General features: G+C 33.9%; 1 protein-coding gene across 1 annotated transcript; it reads right to left on the bottom strand.

Annotated features, from left to right (window-relative positions):
• Positions 1 to 1,787: 1,787 nt before the first annotated feature.
• Positions 1,788 to 18,210, bottom strand: PLK4 (polo like kinase 4). Its single transcript, XM_016148098.2, has 16 exons — positions 17,945 to 18,210; positions 17,211 to 17,306; positions 16,387 to 16,482; positions 16,171 to 16,285; positions 12,593 to 13,619; positions 11,792 to 11,889; positions 9,708 to 10,075; positions 8,772 to 8,876; positions 8,283 to 8,385; positions 7,463 to 7,612; positions 6,308 to 6,441; positions 6,124 to 6,215; positions 5,819 to 5,963; positions 4,916 to 5,056; positions 3,571 to 3,677; positions 1,788 to 2,396 (listed from the first exon to the last, which is right to left on the bottom strand). The coding sequence occupies exons 1-16, from the start codon at positions 17,972 to 17,974 to the stop codon at positions 2,294 to 2,296; spliced, it is 2,910 nt and encodes a 969-aa protein (XP_016003584.2). The 5' UTR covers positions 17,975 to 18,210; the 3' UTR covers positions 1,788 to 2,293.
• Between the last annotated feature and the right edge of the window lie 1,144 nt (positions 18,211 to 19,354).

Here is a 19,354-nt window from a genome sequence, read left to right as displayed (position 1 = left end):
AAGTAAAATAATTCTGTATGTAATGTGTTGTTTTGGAGAGGATAAAGTGGTCTCTATAAAGAAACTTGGGTTCCCTGTAGAAATGGCCGATTCCAAGTGTGAGGCAAAATGAGCCTGAGACATTTCATGCCAGAAAGCAAGGGAGCTATCAAAGTCTACAGAAGCATTGCCAAAAGGACTCAGGAGTCAAATAAAGGGACTTCTGGCCAAAAGTAAGGCAATTTAAGCATTGAAAATAATACCTGTAGTTGATTTAAACACAGCAAATGTGTGAAAATCTATGAGCTCATAATACTAAAAAAGAAATTTTGGAGGTTGCTAGCTAGGGCTTTAGCTTTTTATTCTGAACACCAGAAAATAAAGACTCAAGCGTCTATTCCATCTTTTCTGTATTGAAACTTTAGGGTAATCAAATACTGCTGAGGGAGAGTTATTTTCTGTAGAAGAATCCAGGCTAATAAATACAAAGAGAAAAACAGAATTAGACAAATCTCCATTTAGCAACCTCTAGTGAAATAACAGCTTTGGGCAATAACCGTCAATGAATGCTAAAACTTCCAGGCAAAAAATTCATGAGAAACTTAAAAGTATAGATGAGGCTGACAATACCTAAATCCACTGATCATTAATATCATTAAAGTGGGTAAGGATATGTGCTTCCTGATTTGATGAAGCAGGAAGTACACAGCAATATTAAGCAGTGAATATTGTCATAGTCATAGTACTGTTTACACTGCATAACTGATAACCACTATACCACTCTCCTGAAGAATATCAGTAGAGACTCAAAGGGATTAAAGAAAGTCAACCTGCAAGAAGGCAGGAAAGGGAAAAAAAGTATGGTTAAGTAGAAAGCATGAAATAAGTTGGTTGACAAAACAGCAATAAGACTGTAGACAAACAGTAAAATAAATCAGAAATAACAATAAATGTGATAAGCAAAGCAGACTAGAGGTTATTTGATTGGATTAAGAAAATCCAGTGATATGCATAAGAGAAATATGAGAAACAAAGATACATTAAGACCAAAAGAGATCATAAAAAAACACACCTAGTTAAATTATGTGAAAGTAAAATGTGTTTGGAGTTTAGTTTTTGAAAATTAGCTAGGAATTTTTTTATTATTTCCGTTTTTAAAGGGAAACTCATATTTCTGGTGTGTTTTTCCCCTAAAGAAGGGCTTAATTTTCATCCCAAAATTTGGATTCATGTATTAAAATGTGTTAGTTCTAATAGATATTGCCATATTGCTTTGTTAAAATTTATACTCTAATCTTGAGAATGCCCTGCTCATCTTAGGGAGCACTATTATTTATTTTTTACCAATTGCCGATACAGAGAGATGATTTTCTTGTTTTAATTTTGCAATTTATGTTGCAAATTGTTTTTCTTCTCATTACCTTAGACAAAAATCTTCAAAACATAGTTGAATAATTGACATTGGGTACTCCTATGCAATGGAATTGGCTCTAATATTTCTCTGATTATAAAAATCATCGGGAAACATTAGGTTAAATAGTCTATCATATTTAAATAGCTTCGTTCTGTTCCTATTTCATTAGAAATGGCTGTCCTATCAAACATTCTTTTTCATCCTGTTAACTGCATTAAGTTCTTCAATGTTAAAATGTTTATCATTAAAATATACATTATTTTCAGGTAAAGAAACAATGTGTCATTTGCAAAATTTTAAAATTTAGTCAGCTCCTCAACAAATAAGCAACGAAATTTAAAAACAAGTTCACTAGTAACTTATTTTACAATAAGTATTTAAATAAATCAAAAAATAAAGTAACATAGCACTGTCTTTATTATAAAATGCATTTGCAGAAATACTTCATCAGAAACTGGTGCTACAAAAGTAAATATAAAACATTTACATGTTTACATATGTTACCCATAACATAAATACACATTATTTACATGTTCAAAAGTTCTGCATGTTTTGTCTGTGATTCTCAACATGTGAGAAGTAAGGAAAACAATTAAAGCACAAATATACCACATACCATTTTAAAAGACTTCAATACAAATATATGAACACAGTAAGTTTGGGGGTATATGTTCTAAGAGTAATGTTAAGTGTGTCCCATTTTAATCTATGTCCACTACATTTTGTAATTCAAGTTTCATTCTGCTTTGTTCTTTCATTAGAATACATCCGCTATGGTAGACTAAAATTCTCTTTTATAGAAAGGCTTTCTGAAGTTATTTTAAATAAGAAAAAGTCACTTCCCTTGAAAGCCGAGAAAAACATTATTTATTAAACTTATATATCTAAAAGGAGCTTTAATCAGTGAAAACTAAGAGCTGGATTAGAAAACATCAAAAGGATGGAAGAAAGACACTGTAATTTCTGTTTGATGTATTCTGGTAATATTTCATTTTCTCCATATCTAAGTGAATCAAAAAAAAAATAATAAAAAACATTACTTAATTACTTGGTTCGTATGAAAGTACCAAAAGGCACATTATATTTTTCATAATTGTTCAATGTCGAGGTATCTCAGAAAAATTATACAAATCATTTATACCTAAATGAAGTTAAGCATACTCAATTTGTTTCCTTTTAAAATAAACCAATTTATAAATGTATTTACATAATAAAAAGAGTATTAGCTCAAAAAATTTGAACTGGCTTTAAAATGTCTATAGCAACCTGAAGATCTATCTGGATCCCACATAAAACTGAAGGCCCTAATCTAAGGAAAATACTAAGCTAAACATATTATGAATATGTTTCTATCGAAATGTTAACAATTTCCAATTGACCATACTAAGAAAATCCGAACTTTCATCTTCTGAACATGGGTTCTACCCACACATTTTATAAGTGCATCCTTCCACTTTCTGGAGCACTTGAAAGAGCTTATTTAACAAAGCCTTTAACTTCATGAGTAGTTCTTTAAATTACGGCACTGCATATATACACATATTTAACAAAAAAAATTGGTAGAGATCCACAAATTATATTTGTCTCAAGTAATTACAATAAGCACTTCTCATAAAGTATGTTGGTACTGGCATCATCAGTACTCTACCTCTTTTTAGTAAGTTATGGTTTGAAATGTGGACACCAAACCATTCCTTATTCTGACTATTGCCAGATTCCTTGTTTTGGCATGATCCCTGGCACATACTTCCATACAGAATGATCATACACATTCAAAAATGTATGTCAACATTAATTACATTAAAGAATACAGGCTTTCATTCAAGGAAAAATAATCTCTTAAAAGATTCCTAGTTTCTATTTCTTTTACACAAATTGTTTAGGTATATTACTTTGAACCTAGAAGTCTATTACTTCTGAAAAGGGTCAACCCAGTTAGGCTATGGAATAATAAGGGTACAAGGAATCTAACCACTTGCAGTGGATTATCCATACCAATTATCAAGAAGATAATCCTAAAAAATGCATTAAAAAGACTATATAAACTGCTAAGAATAATTAATAATTTAACTGATAGGAACATTATCAAAAATGAAAAACTTTATTAAACATTTATTTCAATGTATATAGAAAACATAGCAAAAGACTGAATCTTAGCCAATGTTTTAAGAACTTACCGAGTTGTCTGACCATTTGGTGATGTGTAACTGATAGAAGACACTCCTGCCTGCACGACCAGCTGAGATCCATCATTAAACTGGACCCACACAGCTCCACTAGTTAACTAAAAAAATAATAAGCATGGAACATTACTATAGAGGATCTGAGGTTCTTAAAAGGTGCTCATGTTTAACAGGCTTGTCACACAGTTAAAAAAAAAAAAGGTAACTACAAATTCGGGGCTGTGATGGTAGCAGCATCAAGAAAATCTCTTTAATTGCTAGGACATTAGAGTGTTAAAATTATTCTAGATTAATGCTGTTTCTCATTCATTTCCATTAGATATCTGAGTAGCTGTTGTTTTTCAAATAGTAGTTCTAACCAAGAAGAGATTTGGGAAATAACAAAAGCAACACTTTCTTTAATTAGGATTTTCCTCTATTTTCTGTCCTCAGGCCACAAAATTTCCCTTCTGCCTGAGAACATTATTATCTTAGCTTTTGAAACTTTAGTCAATGATATTTTTACAATGCGCCACTCTAAAAAGAGTACAGAGAAGACAACATAGACTCTGGGTTTAAATCCAGACTCTGCCAACTAACAAGTAGTACTGTGCAAGTCAATCAACCATTATAAGCTGTTCTTTTACAACCTATTGAAAGGAGGTAACATCAACTCTACTAATGAGACAATACATATGAAATCATGGCACCACATTGTAGGTACCCAACAAATGCTGGTTCCCTTCCCTTTAGGGATACACCTGTAAAGGACTGAGCTGCATCGTACTGGTAAGTAAAAATGATATATGCCATTCTCAAAAGCCCCCAAGCTTCGAGCTTTTAGATAACATACACATATAGGTTGGTTTATACCTACAGAAAATTCTGTAAATTTGAAACTCAATATAGACTTGACTTTCAAATGCAAAAATCCTTTTCTGCCAAATTAAAGTTAGTTTCTAATTCTTTGGAGCATTTGAGATCTCTGTCATATGTTGTCAGTTTGGTGTGAATAAACTCAAAAAAATTCAATAGTTTCTAAAATTTAAAATACCCCGTACATCATTTCTCAATTCCTAATAAATAATCATTATGATGAGCTCTACTTAAAAAACAAAAGGCAAAAATAGGCCACCTAGGCCTTAGCAGGCAATTTGTTATCAATACCTAAAAGTTTTCTAACTATATACAAATAAAAAATGTTTAAATTATTAAAGATAAAACCAACGTAAAAAAGGTATAAAAACTTTCTTGCAAAGAGAAATATTTAAATACTTTACATTTTCAGGTAATTGTATAATCACTGTGGAAACCAAAAAAATTCATACTGAGAAAATTCACTTTCCTAAAAACTTCTCACCTGTGTAGCCCAACCAACATTTTTCACAAAAACAGATTTCAGGAGTTGCGCTGTACTAGGAAGACAATCTTTTAGACTACTAGAAGGGATGTTTGTCCCAGAAGCTGCATCAGTAAGGCCAAGTCCTTCATTTGTAACCATCTACAAATAGTAAAAGGGAGGCATTAACTCTTAGCATTTATAGAAGCTAACTTCAGGAAAAGTAAAAAATTACATTTTTCATTAAGTATTTTTTTTTAATTTAAAAATTAAAACATGACATTATGGAAAATTAGGAAAAAAGCTGTTTTTCATTTTGATAGGTATCTTTCCCTTATTCCCAAGGCATAATTTTCCATAGGTGCAATTATAATATGTACATGTATGTATATGTACTCATACATGTACATATATACATACATAGATCTTCTTTAATGTTGAGTTTTATGCTATGTTATTATATAGTTTTCACTGGCATGATAGTTTATTGAGTAAAAATATGATAAGTTTATTTAACCAAGAGCTAGGCATGGATATAAAGACAGTTAATGATATTTTACAAGTAAAAATAAAAAAAAAACAATATGTAATTTAATATATTTAGCTTTTTCCCAGAGGGGTAAGGTTAGGTCTGTCTGAGGTATCATTTAAACTGAGACCTGAAAAATGAAAAAGAATTAACCATTGAGGGGCTGGGAAAAAGAGTTCCAGGTAAAGTGAACAGCATGTGGAAAGGCTGTGAGAGTCCAACTTAAAGAACTAAAAGATGACTTCTGTGGCTCAAGCACATAAGTGTGGGGTGAAGTAGCTTAGCATGAGGCTGTAGAATTAAAAAGATGACAGTAAGGAGTTTTGATTTTATATCAAGGGCATCAGGCAATCATTGAAGAGTTCTAGGTACAGAAGTGGCATACATTTACTTACAGAAGGAATAGATGTCGGTGCTTGTTTCGAAGAAGCAGCACTATTTATGATCATTCTACTCAAAGATGGTCTCTCTCTCATTGGGTAGTTTGGATCCACAGAAGGAGGTGACAAGGCCTGAGGTAAGCTAGTACAACTAGGTTTTCTAAAGGAGAAAGAAATGTCTAAACATATTCCCTTAAAGCTTTCAATTCACAGAAAGGTAAACAACGTTTATAATGTAAACATCAAACTGTTTTTCAAACATTTCCTATGCATTGAGCCATAGGAAACTATTTTACTGTTCAAAGTTTTCAAGCAGTTACCTTCCTACGATTATTGGGAAAAAAGGAGCACTTCCACTTTTCTTTTCCTCTTCTGAAATTATGGATTCCAGTGCTAAACAAATACGATGGCCCTATTTCAAAAGAAAAGCACTTTCCATCATTACTTTATCTATATAATTTGTGACCATTAATTGGTATGAAATGTGTGTAAGTAGGTACATACCTCATTAGCATGGTCCATATACATTTTTATTTCCTCTTTCAAGCTATTAACTTCACTTTCACCTTTTATGGTATAAGATCTCCCAGTCTTTTCAATCACATGAGTTAAAGCTTCTGTTTTGAGTATCTTTGCTCCTTAAAAAATAAGAAAACTATTCTTTTATCATTTCTTTAAATATTCCCACAATTATATTTATTAGCATACCAGTTCATAATGGCCCCTAGATTATGGTATCATTTATATTTACTTATTGACCATTAATAAAACAAGGCTCTCAAAGTTTTCAGTAAATACAGGCCATCCGTTTTTCTTTTCTGCATATATTTGACAAATCTGAGATATTTACAATATTTTTAAAAACCACCACTTTCATACAAAAACAAAAGGACAGTTATTATGTGTGTACTGTGTGACTACGTGTTACATGTCCTTTAAAGCAGTGTTCCCCAACCTTTTCGGCACCAGGACTGGTGCTCCTATGAGAACTGAATGTCTGATGATCTGTTGTGGGGCTGAGGCGGCAATGCTAGTGCTGGGCAGTGGCTACAAACACAGCTGAAGCTTTGCTCCCTCACCTGCTGCTCACCTTCTGCTGTGCAGCCCAGTTCCTAACAGGCCACAGACCTAATAGTCTGTGGTCCAGGGGTTGGGGATCCCTGCCTTAAAGGAAGGAGTTTTATGGGTTAAAAAATCATCTTTATAGAATAAATTTAGAAAGCAAAATTCTATGGTTCAACCATATCCTTTTGCACATAATTCTCATAATTTGATATATGTCCATTTGAGTTTCTCAAATATGTGTGTCTTAAAAACCTGCCATGTGGAATTAAAACATAACACCAAACTAAATTAAATTTCCGAACCTAGAGGGGAAAGAAAATTACCATTTTATTTATTTATTTGTGTATTTATTTATTTATTATTTGTTTTTAGTTGAGGCAACCTTTGGTTGACCCCACAGACTGCAAGGACCTTGTCAGCTGACAATCTCTCATTTTTGTTATTTTTTATGCCTACAGCACCTGGAATTTTTTGGTGGTCTCCCCTCCAAGTACTAACCAGGCCCGATCCTGGTCTGAGATCAGACAGGATTGGGCTTGTTCAGGATACCATGGCTGTAGACTAAAAAAATTACCATTTTAAAATGGCACTTACCATTATAAAACCAAACCTCAAAATCAGCACCAGGGGAATTTTCCATCAAAACACATTTAGCATATCTTGTAAAATAAGTGATTTTGGGAGACTTAGATCTCACGAGCTGTACAAATCTGGAAGCATACTGATATTTTCGCCAGTACTTTTCTAGAGGGGGGAAAAAATACATATTTAAGGGAATAAAGTGTTCACTTAATAAAAATCTCATGAAAATTTAATATTTATTTCTCTTCTTCAAAATTTCAAGTTGATAGGTTAGTAATCCCATGACCAACATAAAAATATTTTAGATATGTAAGTCTATTAACTAAAAAGAACTTAAAAAACTAAAAAAAAAAACCCAAAAACCTGAAAACTAAAGACAGTAAAATGAAATTCCCAGGAAATATATAATAAAATCTGATGGCTACTGTTATGACTATTTAAAAATCTTTCTTTGAATCACCTCCTTATTATATACGTAAGTTAATAATTCCAGGAAAGTTTTACAAGTGAAATGAAAAGATTTCTACCTGAGCTATCAAAACAAAGTGACTTTTAGAAAAAGAAATATAGCTCTTTTTATGTTAGGAAAGCATACACATTATATTTGTTTGATATATGACAAATATCCCAGAGTTAGTTTTTACCATTATAACACAGAATATAACTAAACGTGGTAGTAGTAAGGTATATGCCATCTCACCTGATATTAACACAAGAGCATGACCTGCAGCCTGACAGATGTTAAGATTTACAACCTGTGATGACCACATACATAGAGTTTATATATATATAAGTCCATTATCTAAATGTATTCTCTGGCAAATTTATTTACCTGGTAAATTGTCAAAGCTGTACCTACTGATGTTGTCAGTAGGTGGCGGCGGTCTATCAGCAAGAGGAAAACCTCTTCCATCATTTGGATAATAAATAGTGATCTGCCAAAAAAAAAAAAAATTTTAAGAATTCTAATTATATGCCATTAAGTTAAGCACTGTATTTTCTTAATGAATTATGAAATGAGCTCACAATATTAAATACTATTTTTGTAAATGCTAAATATACTCTAAAAGTAAGTTTTTTGCTCCTTAACCTTAAGCCTAAAGTTTAGATTTTATTACTAGTTATAACTATTGTTAAACCCACACTAATTTACTTAAATATACATATATATGCCATTTTAGTTTTTAAATTCCAGATGCTATCATTACCAGGAAAACTGATTTTTAAAAATTTTAACGATACCTTCATCATTATAAAATGAATTAGAAGACTAAATCCTTAACTGATGTAGTTGCAAGATAATAAAGTAAATCCACATTACCATATTTCCATCACTAGATATTTGAAGAACTTCTTTCACATATTCTTGAGATGTATGCTCCTTTAGAAGTTCCACACATACCTCCTCAGAATCTAGTATGCTCACCTAAAAAAAAAAATAAGCAATTAAAATCAATTCTCTTTACTAGAATAGCTCTGACGTATATTAATACTTAAGAGAAAAGTACTTAACCATGGCAAACATAAAATTAAAGTCAGAATAAAATAGCTGCTTCACTGAAACTGTCTGGACCAGAGGTGTATTTGAGTGCAACTGTGAAACATAAGGAGCAAAGGTAAGAAGGTATAATGAAGCGTGAAATAATAACCAGTACGCAGAAAGGGAGCAGAAGGTAGGGTGGAGAATAAGGACTTTGAAAAGACAATAGTAATGCAAACAAAAGCAAGACTGGGCGAAATGGAAAACAGGATGAAGGCAGAATTAAAAAATAAAAATCACCATTCCCTAATCTAACCCGACATCTTAAACTCTAAACTTAATTTTGTGCATACTTGTTTTCCTTGAATAGTTTCAGATGCTTAGAGAAAGTTAATTTGCTAATTTATCTTTTTGATTTGAGACTGGATTGTATATCAAAACAAAAGCAAAAGTGTTATTATTAATTTAGTGATTGAAACTGTGAATAAAGTAATATTTAACTCGGTATTTGGCCAGTATTATTTTTAAATGTTGTTCATCATCAATAATTTAAAATTCAAAAATTAGCAGCATCGATTCACCATTTTTAAAGTAGCCAGATAGAAACAGCCATTTTTCTATCAGCACCCAGCCTCTTCTCTTTTAAATGAGCTTACTATATACATGTCAAAAGTACAAGGACACTATAGAAACCTAAAAAAACACTATAGTTGATATCAGATACCATTGTACTCAAGAAAATATCACATAATAGTTTTGAAAAATAATGAGACATACCACAGCCTTCTTGGTTTTCTGTCTGATTGGTTTTAACCTATAAGCTGTCAAAGGAGATGTAATGCTTCGTAATGTACGTTTCTGAAAACCTAATGGTGGCTCCATACCCCTCATCTTGCTTTGTTCGGAAAGAGGTTCTAAGCCAAAAATAGATTCTTGTTGAATTGTGTCAGGTTTACTATGAAATGCAGTCATGTATTTCATGGTATTTAGCTGTTTTACAGACTGAGCATTGTCAGAAGCATCAGGGCTCTTTTTGGCTCTTATATCAGTCCAGACATTTCTTGGCTCGTCCTGCAAATCCAGATTGCCCCGGAAGTCTCTGTTTGGGCTGATGCTGTTGTGCTCAGTAGTTTCTTTTAAATGAGCTGTAATACACACAGAAGAAAGCAATTGCATGGAAAAATTAAAAAGCCAAGTCTACACAAAGCAATGTTATGTTGCTTTATAATATTTTTTTTTGAGAAACAAAAGAAATCTAGTTAAAAAAGCTCAAAATTTTTCTAATAAGCAGTTTAAGATATGACATAATAAAAGTGATTTTTCAAGGACATTTTAAGCCACACTGTAAAGGAATGTCTTCAATATTCTCAAGACTATGAAAGAAAAGACATTAATATCATATTAATTTTTCCATCAAGGCAAAACTAGTCACCTACTAATTCTAAACAAGCAACTGCCAATGCTGTGACAAATACAAAGATGACAGGATTTCCCAGGTAATCATTCTACATAATATGTAAATTTATTCTCTTTATGCTAAGGTATATACCATCCTTATTTACAAAACATGGAAATAAAAGCAAAAAACACTACAATATATGAAATAGCTTCAATATTATTCTTAATATTTAATATCACAAATGTATTTGAAGCCACATTTTTTAAAAAGTTCTTATTGATCTTTACTCTTTTAGATTTTATCTGGTTTTAATGTTCACATGGAAAAATTTTTTTAAAGTCCTCAAAATGATTAAACTATATAAAATGCAGTAAGCCAAATTTTCAAATGCTAGACTCCAAAAATTGCGATTCTTCCTTTAAATGAGTTTTAAGTGTTTTCCTCTCTATTCCTATGACAGAAATACTTTCTATTAAATATTATACTTTATAATTGCAGCAGCACTATTAATTATTGTAAACATTATTTCTCCATCTCAGATAAGTCTATGCTACCAATTAATATATGAATAAACACAATAGGTTAAATGCAAGATTAAGTACATCGAGTAAACTATAGACTAAGTTTTATATTTTAAAAATATAAATTGAATTATCATCTTCAACAAGTATACATGAAAAAGTTCTCTTGGGCTCTTGAAAATAATATACATTTAAAAAAAATAAAGAACAGACTCTTGAGATGACATAACAACTCTGCTTAAATTACAGCCATGTTATGCACTCTTTATGTGAGGTAATATAATACTCAGTAAAAAACGATCTCCTCCTCTCCGTATGTTTCTTTTTTATTCTCTCTTTATTGCATCATTATTTTCCAACCTACCTTCTGTGGATCTGTCAAGTTAATTAATGATAAATGTTTTAACTTTCAAACTCTCTCTATACAAATAAAATAATGACTTGGATGACAGCTGTTTAATACTTTAGTGTGAGGTCCCATTGGTAAACCATTATGTCCACATAAGCTTCTACTTAAAAATAAGGTCAACCATCTTTTATTTCATAGGCACTGATAGTAGATGCTTATTACAGAGAGGCTTCAGGAACATAGGGGTTAAAAGTAAAGTCTCTGAGCCAGACTGCTGGGGTTGGAATCCTGGCTCCTATTTCCTTTATTGGCAGTGTAGCTTGGCAAATTATGCCCTGTGCACCAGTTTTCTCATCCTTCCAAAGATAAAGCTAATGATAGTATTGTCCTTTTATGTTTTTTGTGAGAATAATATATGCTATGCATGGACGACAGTGGCTAACATGGTAAATACTCAAAATTTGTTAATAATTATTACTATTATTACAACATAGTTAATTGAATGTGCATTATTTTTTAAAGAAAACCCAAACAGAAAAGGTCGATGCTTGCTAAGTCTTTAATTTTTATTAAGCCATTCATTAAAACTCACCATTGATTTGCAAATTCCCAAACCACTGTTGCACCATTTCAGCCTGAGATGTCTGGTCTGGAAGTGGAAAAGGAGTTTTTCCTGGACGATGACTGGAGCTAAACAGACCAAAAACAATTTTTTTTTTAATTCCCGTAAAATAAAATTATCAGGAAATAACTTTTTAAGGTAAAAATACTTTAAAGGGGTGATGTCTTACTTAAATATCTGAAAATTTTAAAGTAACTACAGAAACCAATATTTGCATAACTAAGTTGTCCCTAAGAAGCTAAACTCTCATGCCAAAATGCCCATGGCACTGTGACAATGTTTATGGTTACAGCCCTCTTGTAATTTAAGCATAAAAATCAAAGCTTGCAAAAACACGTATACAACGTCACTAAAAGACTAGGTTTCAGGTGAGAAGCAGTCAATAATATTACTCCTCACTTAGGCTCAGCTTCTCTCTTTACATATGTATGTTTATAGTTACTATTAGAGTTCTTTAAAGATGAAACATGTTTAATATCATAGTTTGCCCTGGAGATCTGCTTCATATAAAAAAAAATGAAACTAAATATTCCCAAGTATTCTACAAACACATTCATGAGCACATACATGCATATTAAGATATTCTTAACAACAATTCAAAATCATCATTCTGATTCTCTTCCTTGTAAGACATAGAAATCATAGTTAAGAAGTGCCCAAAGACTACTTAACGTTAGAAAAAGGTAAACCCCTTATTTAGAGGCATCGTCATATTGTGCTAATGGAATGTTTATCAAAAAAGTAAAATGTATTTGATAGAATTATTCTTACTGTGCTTGATCGTTATCAGGCCTTTCAAAAGATCCAGAATTAGCAGCTGTCTTTTCTTTAAAGAAGTGAAAAATATTGACATTGCTGTTTGTGGGTGAGTATCTTTCTTCATTTTCATCTACTCCTGATCTTTTGGATTGAGAAAGCATTTCAGCTGAGTGACATCGTTCCATTGCATGTGTGTTCGCTCGAGATTGACTAGGAGAAGTGCCAGATCTATCAGAGGAATGAGCTCTACGAAGGTATCGAGAATGTGGTCTTTCTTCTGCATCTTGGATTACTCTTCCCCTTCCACTATTACTGGTTTCCTGTTCTTGATTTCCCCACTGAGTATAAAAACTGCTTCCATCTTCTAAAGAAGAAAAATCACTTGAATTTTTGTTCTTTGGAAATACAGTCATTTTATTCGGGAGCGGCTGACCAATCAAAAGTCTTCTTCTGTCAAATAAACTACCACTTATACTGGCACCTGAAGAAGCCGTAATTGCAGTAGATATTGTGGCATGTCCACTATCAATTGAGTCTTCTACAGTTCCTAAATCTTTCTTTTTTGTTGAAGAATTTCGGGACATAAAAGGATGGTCTAATACTGAAGACAGACTTAAACGGTCTGCTGGATTTCTACGAAGTAACTGATGAATAAGGTCTTTGGCCTCTCTTGACAAAAAAGTTGGCATTTCATAATCTGCTAACACTACTTTATTTAATGTGTTCTTCACTGTGTCAGTGTCAAATGGTGGTCTGCCAATAAGTAACGTATAAAACATACAGCCCAAGGACCAAATATCAGATTCAAGTCCATGTGCACTTCGAGTTGCAATTTCTGGTGAAATGTAATTAGGAGTTCCACATAATGTATAGTGCTTTTCATGTGGCATTTTCAATTGAGTTGCCAGCCCAAAATCAGCAATCTTGATGTTCATGTTACGCGTGAGTAAGAGGTTAGAAAGAGTGAGGTCCCGGTGTAATATACCATGAGAATGGAGATACAGCATTCCTGTGATAATCTGGTGCATGAAGTGTCGAGCTGTGAGAATGCAAAAAAAATAAATCTTACAATTTAGAAAATCTGCAAGAGTATTTAGAATACATTATGAAACCCAAGTACACATGCTACAGTATTAAATTTAGAACACTGGCCTGCAGTTTAGTTTTACCGACCAAATACCATGCTGATAATTTCATAATATTCCTTAATTCCCTTTAAGATAACTAGGTACTCCTTTTATTTAATCTTTGTCCTTTCCAATTGATGAGTTTTCTATCTATTGTTAAGGGAAGCTTAATTTTATTAGCAATTGGAAGTGACTAGAGTAATCATGGTAACCAGAAGTCCCTAGCAATCAAGAGAACATATTTATAGTTGAGCAAATAATTCATAAATACATTCTAATTGTAAAAAAAAGCAAGTTAGAGTTCCTCTGCTGTCCTCTCAAACCGTCTCAAAAAGCAATCACTATTAACAGTTTGTATATATTCTTTTATACTTTTCTTCTGTGTGCTTACATACATTTAAATCTATAGAAATGTTTTAATAAATACATTTTATATAAAAAGGTATAAAACCATAGTTTCATTGCTCCTCACCTCCCAATATTTCTTGGAGATATTTCTATGTCCAGATCTTCATTTTATTTAATTGCTATTGTATGAAAATTTGGGTCATTTCTGGTATTTCAAGATTATAAAAAAACAGACCAATAAACATTCTTGTACATGCTTATTTTTTTGTGTACATTATGAGGTGCTTTTCTATAGTAAATTCAAAAAGCAGAATCACTAAGTTGAAGGATAAATCTCAGTATTTTAATGTGTTGCCAAACTGCTTTCTAAAAAGCTGTATTTTCATGTGCATCCTTGTTAATATTAGGTAGTCTCAATCTATGAATACAAAAATGGTACTTATTTTAGTTGGTATTCTTATGACTACAATTGAGTGTGAACTTCTTTTCAGGTTTATTAACCAGGTACACTTTCTCTCTATAAATAGTCTGCTTATATCCCCTCGCCCATTTTCCTACTTGTTTTTTTTTTTGTTTTAGCCATAACTTACATTTTTAATATTAATTTGCCAGCCATATTTTTACAAATATATTCTTCCTATCTTTGTCTTTTAAATTTCTTAACAGTATCTTTTGTCATAGACATTCTTAATTTTAATCAAATTCATAATTTTCCTTATGCAAATTTTGCAGGTTTTGTCTTAAAAAGGCCTTACTGGGGAGGGAGGAGGTAGATGGGGTAGAAAGGGTCAAATATGTGGTGACAAAAAGAAATCTAACTATGGGCGGTGAACACGCAATGCAATATATATCCCTGTTGAATTGTACGCTTGAAACTTGCTAGATTTCATTAACCAATGACACCATTTAAAAAAAAAATGCCTTACTATTAAATAGTATTATGAAAAATGCAGTAATCTGTATTAATATTTGTATGGATTTATTTCCAATTTGTATTATGTACTTTTATTGAAAGAATATGAACATTTTCATAACATAATATATATATAACCAAATTGTTTTCCAAATGGGTTATATAGATTTAAATGTACAAAAAGCCTATGTACAAATGTACAAAAACAACCTTTCTTAGCTTATCTGCAATTTTAGTTATTAAGGTAAGATAATTTGAAAAAAATTGTAAGATGATGCATGGACTTGAGCCTTATCTGAACTGTAAAAAGTTATTTATAAGAAATTAGGGAGGTTGAAACTATGTATTTTTAAAAATTATTTATTATTATTTATGCTTACAGCACCTGGTATTCCTAGGTGTTCTCCCATCCAAGTACTAACCAGGTCTGACCCTACTTAGCTTCCCAGATCAGACATCAGGCTTATTCTGGGTGGTATGGCCACAGACCTTGAACCGCAGCTCCACTGGGGCGTGGACTCAGGACTTTCTGCATGTAAAACAGATATGCTAACTGCTACACTATGGAACCACGTCTCTGACTATGTATTTGATAGTAAGGAATTATTAGGTCTGACAATGACTTTGTGGTTATTTTTTTTCTTTTTAAGTCTGTATCTTTTAAAGATGCACACCAAAATATCTCTATATAAATAGAAGTCTCTAATTTTCTTCAAAATACTCTGGGAAACTAAGAGCAATAGAAGGATACAAACGAAACAACTTGACCTTGAGTTGATAATTTTAAAAACTGGTTTAAGTTCATGGGGGCTCATTATATTGCTCTATTCATAATTGATATTTTCTATTATAAATGGTTTCAATAGTTACTTGTGCTTGACTTAGAAACTTACATAGTCATCAATAACATTCTAAAAAGCTTTTTCTAAATTTAAAAGGGTACACACTAAATTGGAACCAATGATTTAAGTTAAAATGTGGTTTTGGGAAAAATGAATAACAAATTTCTCCTTTTACTTCTGTAATGCTTGCATTATTTATAGGAATTATTAATATCTCATAATTTGTGTGTGGGGGGAGATTGCCTTTTATAGCTCAAAGTAATAATTATAAAGATTTTACTATTACAATAGAATATTTTTCAAAACTACATAAAGTAAAATATATATCTTAAAAAAAAAAAGATAAAAAAGGCAGCCTACCTTCATTTTCTGAAAATGGTTTCCTTCTGTTCTTTAGATATCTGTTCATTTCTCCATTATGGCACATTTCTAATACTAAGTAAACATAATTGTTATCTTCAAAGTAATTATACAGCTGAAATGTAAAAGAGCATATTAATTATAATATACAAAAAATTCAAAATTCAATGTCCTTGGCCACTTTCAAAAAAAATTTAAATAAAATTTGCATCTTACCTCCAAGATAGAAGGATGTTTCAATTGGCAATGTATTTTCACCTCATTTTGAACTCTCTGTACCATTCCAGCTTTGTACATGGCTTTCTTATCTATCTAATGTAACATGAGAGGTTTAAATGTTGATAATAAGTTTTCAAATGTGAAGTTGTCAAAAGTTAACTTTATAAAGAAAGTATACTTTAAAATATTCTGAAGTATTTTTATCTACTTCTTTATGAGATCAATTTACTTTGTTTTCCCCACAAAATCAGCAGAGAGGACATCCAGGAAAGTTTGCCCAATGCATTCTAATACCTTCTCCCAACTTAAAGAATTTAATAGCTTGACTATCATACTTATAATAACAACAACAAAAATTTAGCCAAGGTTTAAAAAAAACTTCCCTTTACTTTTTGATTTAGATAAGTGATTCTTAATTGCTTCTGTTATTGCTATTACAGAGATCTAACAATCAAGAATAGTATTTCAGATTGTTGCAGTGTAATGCGGAACTATGCACAAATGTATTCTTATAAACAAATCATATTTTCCCTTTGATTTTTATCAATTACTCCAAGTATATACATATAATTAGGACAGATACTAGGTCCATTGAAAATTAATGAAGATAAAACACATATTTAAACATGGTCAAGGCTCTCCTAAGATATCTATAAATTCAACTGCTGGACTTGGGAACTACTGTCTTCTGCCTAAGCAATGGGATCTTTAGAGCATAATCAAAGAAAAGGCTGTCGGTAAGGAGTTTCTGAAATCTCAAGTATCACATCTCTCTAGTTAATTACAAAGGAGATCTCCAAAGTTGATTAATATATTCTTACCATTTTGATTGCAACTTCCAGACCAGTGTGAATGGACTCAGCTCTGTAGACACCAGCAAAGGATCCTTTACCAAGCAGATTTCCAACTTTAAAATCCTTAAAAGTTAAAATTAAAGAATATGTGTGATGACTTACAGCAGTATAAAAGAAAGAAAGGAAGGGGCTGGAAAAAGAAGATAAAATAGATCGAGAGGGGAATTTGCATTTAAAATTCAAGCAGGTATTACACCTCGATAGGGCAGGTGTCTGGGGTGCAAAGCATCTTGACGTCTTGAGGGGCTCCGTGAGCTTCCAGGCTCGGCTCCAGATACAGCATTCTAATGTTCTGGTACCTCAACCTCGGTGCAGCCTGCGCACCCTCCTCCCACCTCTAGCCAACCCCTGGGAGCCAAGGGCCTGGCCGAGGTCCCGCCACAGCTCCCGCTTGAGGTAACCGCCAACCCCTTGGAGATGCCCAGCTCAGCGCGGTAGCTCCGGCGGGATCCCAGACACCAAGCCGAGTGTAGGGACAGGAGGGTGGGGCCGAGAGAGACTCACCTGTCCAGCCACCCCTAGTCTCTGGGGGCGGGACGCTCCGCCCCGAAACAGCCGGCCCCCAGCGGCTGAGACCCTCCCAGAGCACCTCAGTGCCCGCCCCACAGCCGTTAGCTTCGCCGGGTCCCCTTCCCGCAGCAGTCCTGACTCGCGCCACTGCGACTCCCACCCGCCCCGCTGAGACAGCTGAGTCTCTTCACCTCGATCTTCTCCCCCATGCAAGTCGCCATATTTCCAGGCCCCGGCCTGGGCTCCCCAGATCAGCTCCCTTCACGCAGTCCCTTCGAGGCAGCGCTCCAAGCAGCCAGCCGTTCTTGGCGCCCATCAGGCTTCGCTCTCTAGGCCGCCGCTCCCGGCGACGACTGCACAACCACCGAAAGGTCTCCCGGGTATCTTCCGAAGCCTGGGCGGCGCCTCTGCGCTCCCATTTTGAAAACTCGCGCCGGTTGCCGTCCCAGCCTGGCTGGCGGTGACGTAACGAGACGGGTGGCTGCGGGGAGGCTGCGCCCGGGCGCGCATGCGTAGCAGGCTCTCCTCGGCGGCACGCCGGCGTTTCCGGGCCTCGGGACCGGAAGTGCCCCGGCCTTTGCCTGCCGAGTGGCAAGTGTCAGCGCCTCGGCTTTGAGGAGGCACGTGCGCGACGGATGAAGGAGTTAAGGTGAACTGTGAGATAGTGCTACCTGATCCGTTACTTACTTACTGGACAGTGTGAAAAAACAACTTTCAATTCTGTAAGGAGTTTAAAACGATTTTTAAATATCAAGTGTTTGAACGTGACAGGACGGCATGGGGCGGGTAGGGGGGTGTCTGTTACCTGGCTTAACGTCCTTTCCACCTATGTTTACGCCCTAGTTTTCAGAACTGTAATGAATGTGTACTGCGCTTTAAGAAGATGAACTCCATTCTTTATTTTGACAAATTCCTCTCAAGTATAATAACGCCATTTGTATAACTTACATTTAAGAGATATCACACAATATTGATATGTATTTATCAGTAGAGACCTCCCTCAGGGCGGGCCGATCCACTTTTTGTGGGTGAGAAAAGTGTGATGCTCAGTAAGGATATAAAGCAAACTGAGAACGACTTCACAAACTCAGATCTTTCGTTTCTAAATCAAACTTTTTCTCTCTCCATTAATGGATATATCAAGTTTACTAAAATTTGTCTACCTACAGGCCTTAAAAAAAAAACGTTCAGAGAAAAGTCAATTTCCCCCCTTCATTTCTGAAATCATTCCTTAAAGGTTAAGTGTTACCATGCTTGAACAGTTGATTCCAGAATCCAGTCTTCCAATTAGACTTGCTTTTGCTATTGACTTTTCCGAAGCCTTTATAATTTAGTTATCATTTATGGGTTTTTTTGGGGGCGGAAAGTATTTATCGTTTATTCCATTAGTATCAGGTATGCCTAATGGTCATATAGCCCACTGGTTCCGCATCTGTGTAACTTTATCCTATGTGAAGAGGAATGGAGTGAGGGGGAGAACTTGCTAGATTAGTATTGCTGACCGCACTGCAGACCAGCACAGTGGCCAGACCTTGTCCAAAGGTGGACAAGTTTGGAGAGAAGGGGAATAGTAGCTGAAGGCAAGGAAATGAATAAGTGGG

This window comes from Rousettus aegyptiacus, unplaced genomic scaffold (genome assembly GCF_014176215.1).
Source record: "Rousettus aegyptiacus isolate mRouAeg1 unplaced genomic scaffold, mRouAeg1.p scaffold_m13_p_16, whole genome shotgun sequence".
NCBI classification, from domain to species: Eukaryota; Metazoa; Chordata; class Mammalia; order Chiroptera; family Pteropodidae; genus Rousettus; species Rousettus aegyptiacus.
Note: the sequence above shows the minus strand (reverse complement) of the source record. Positions and strands in the feature narration are given on the sequence as shown.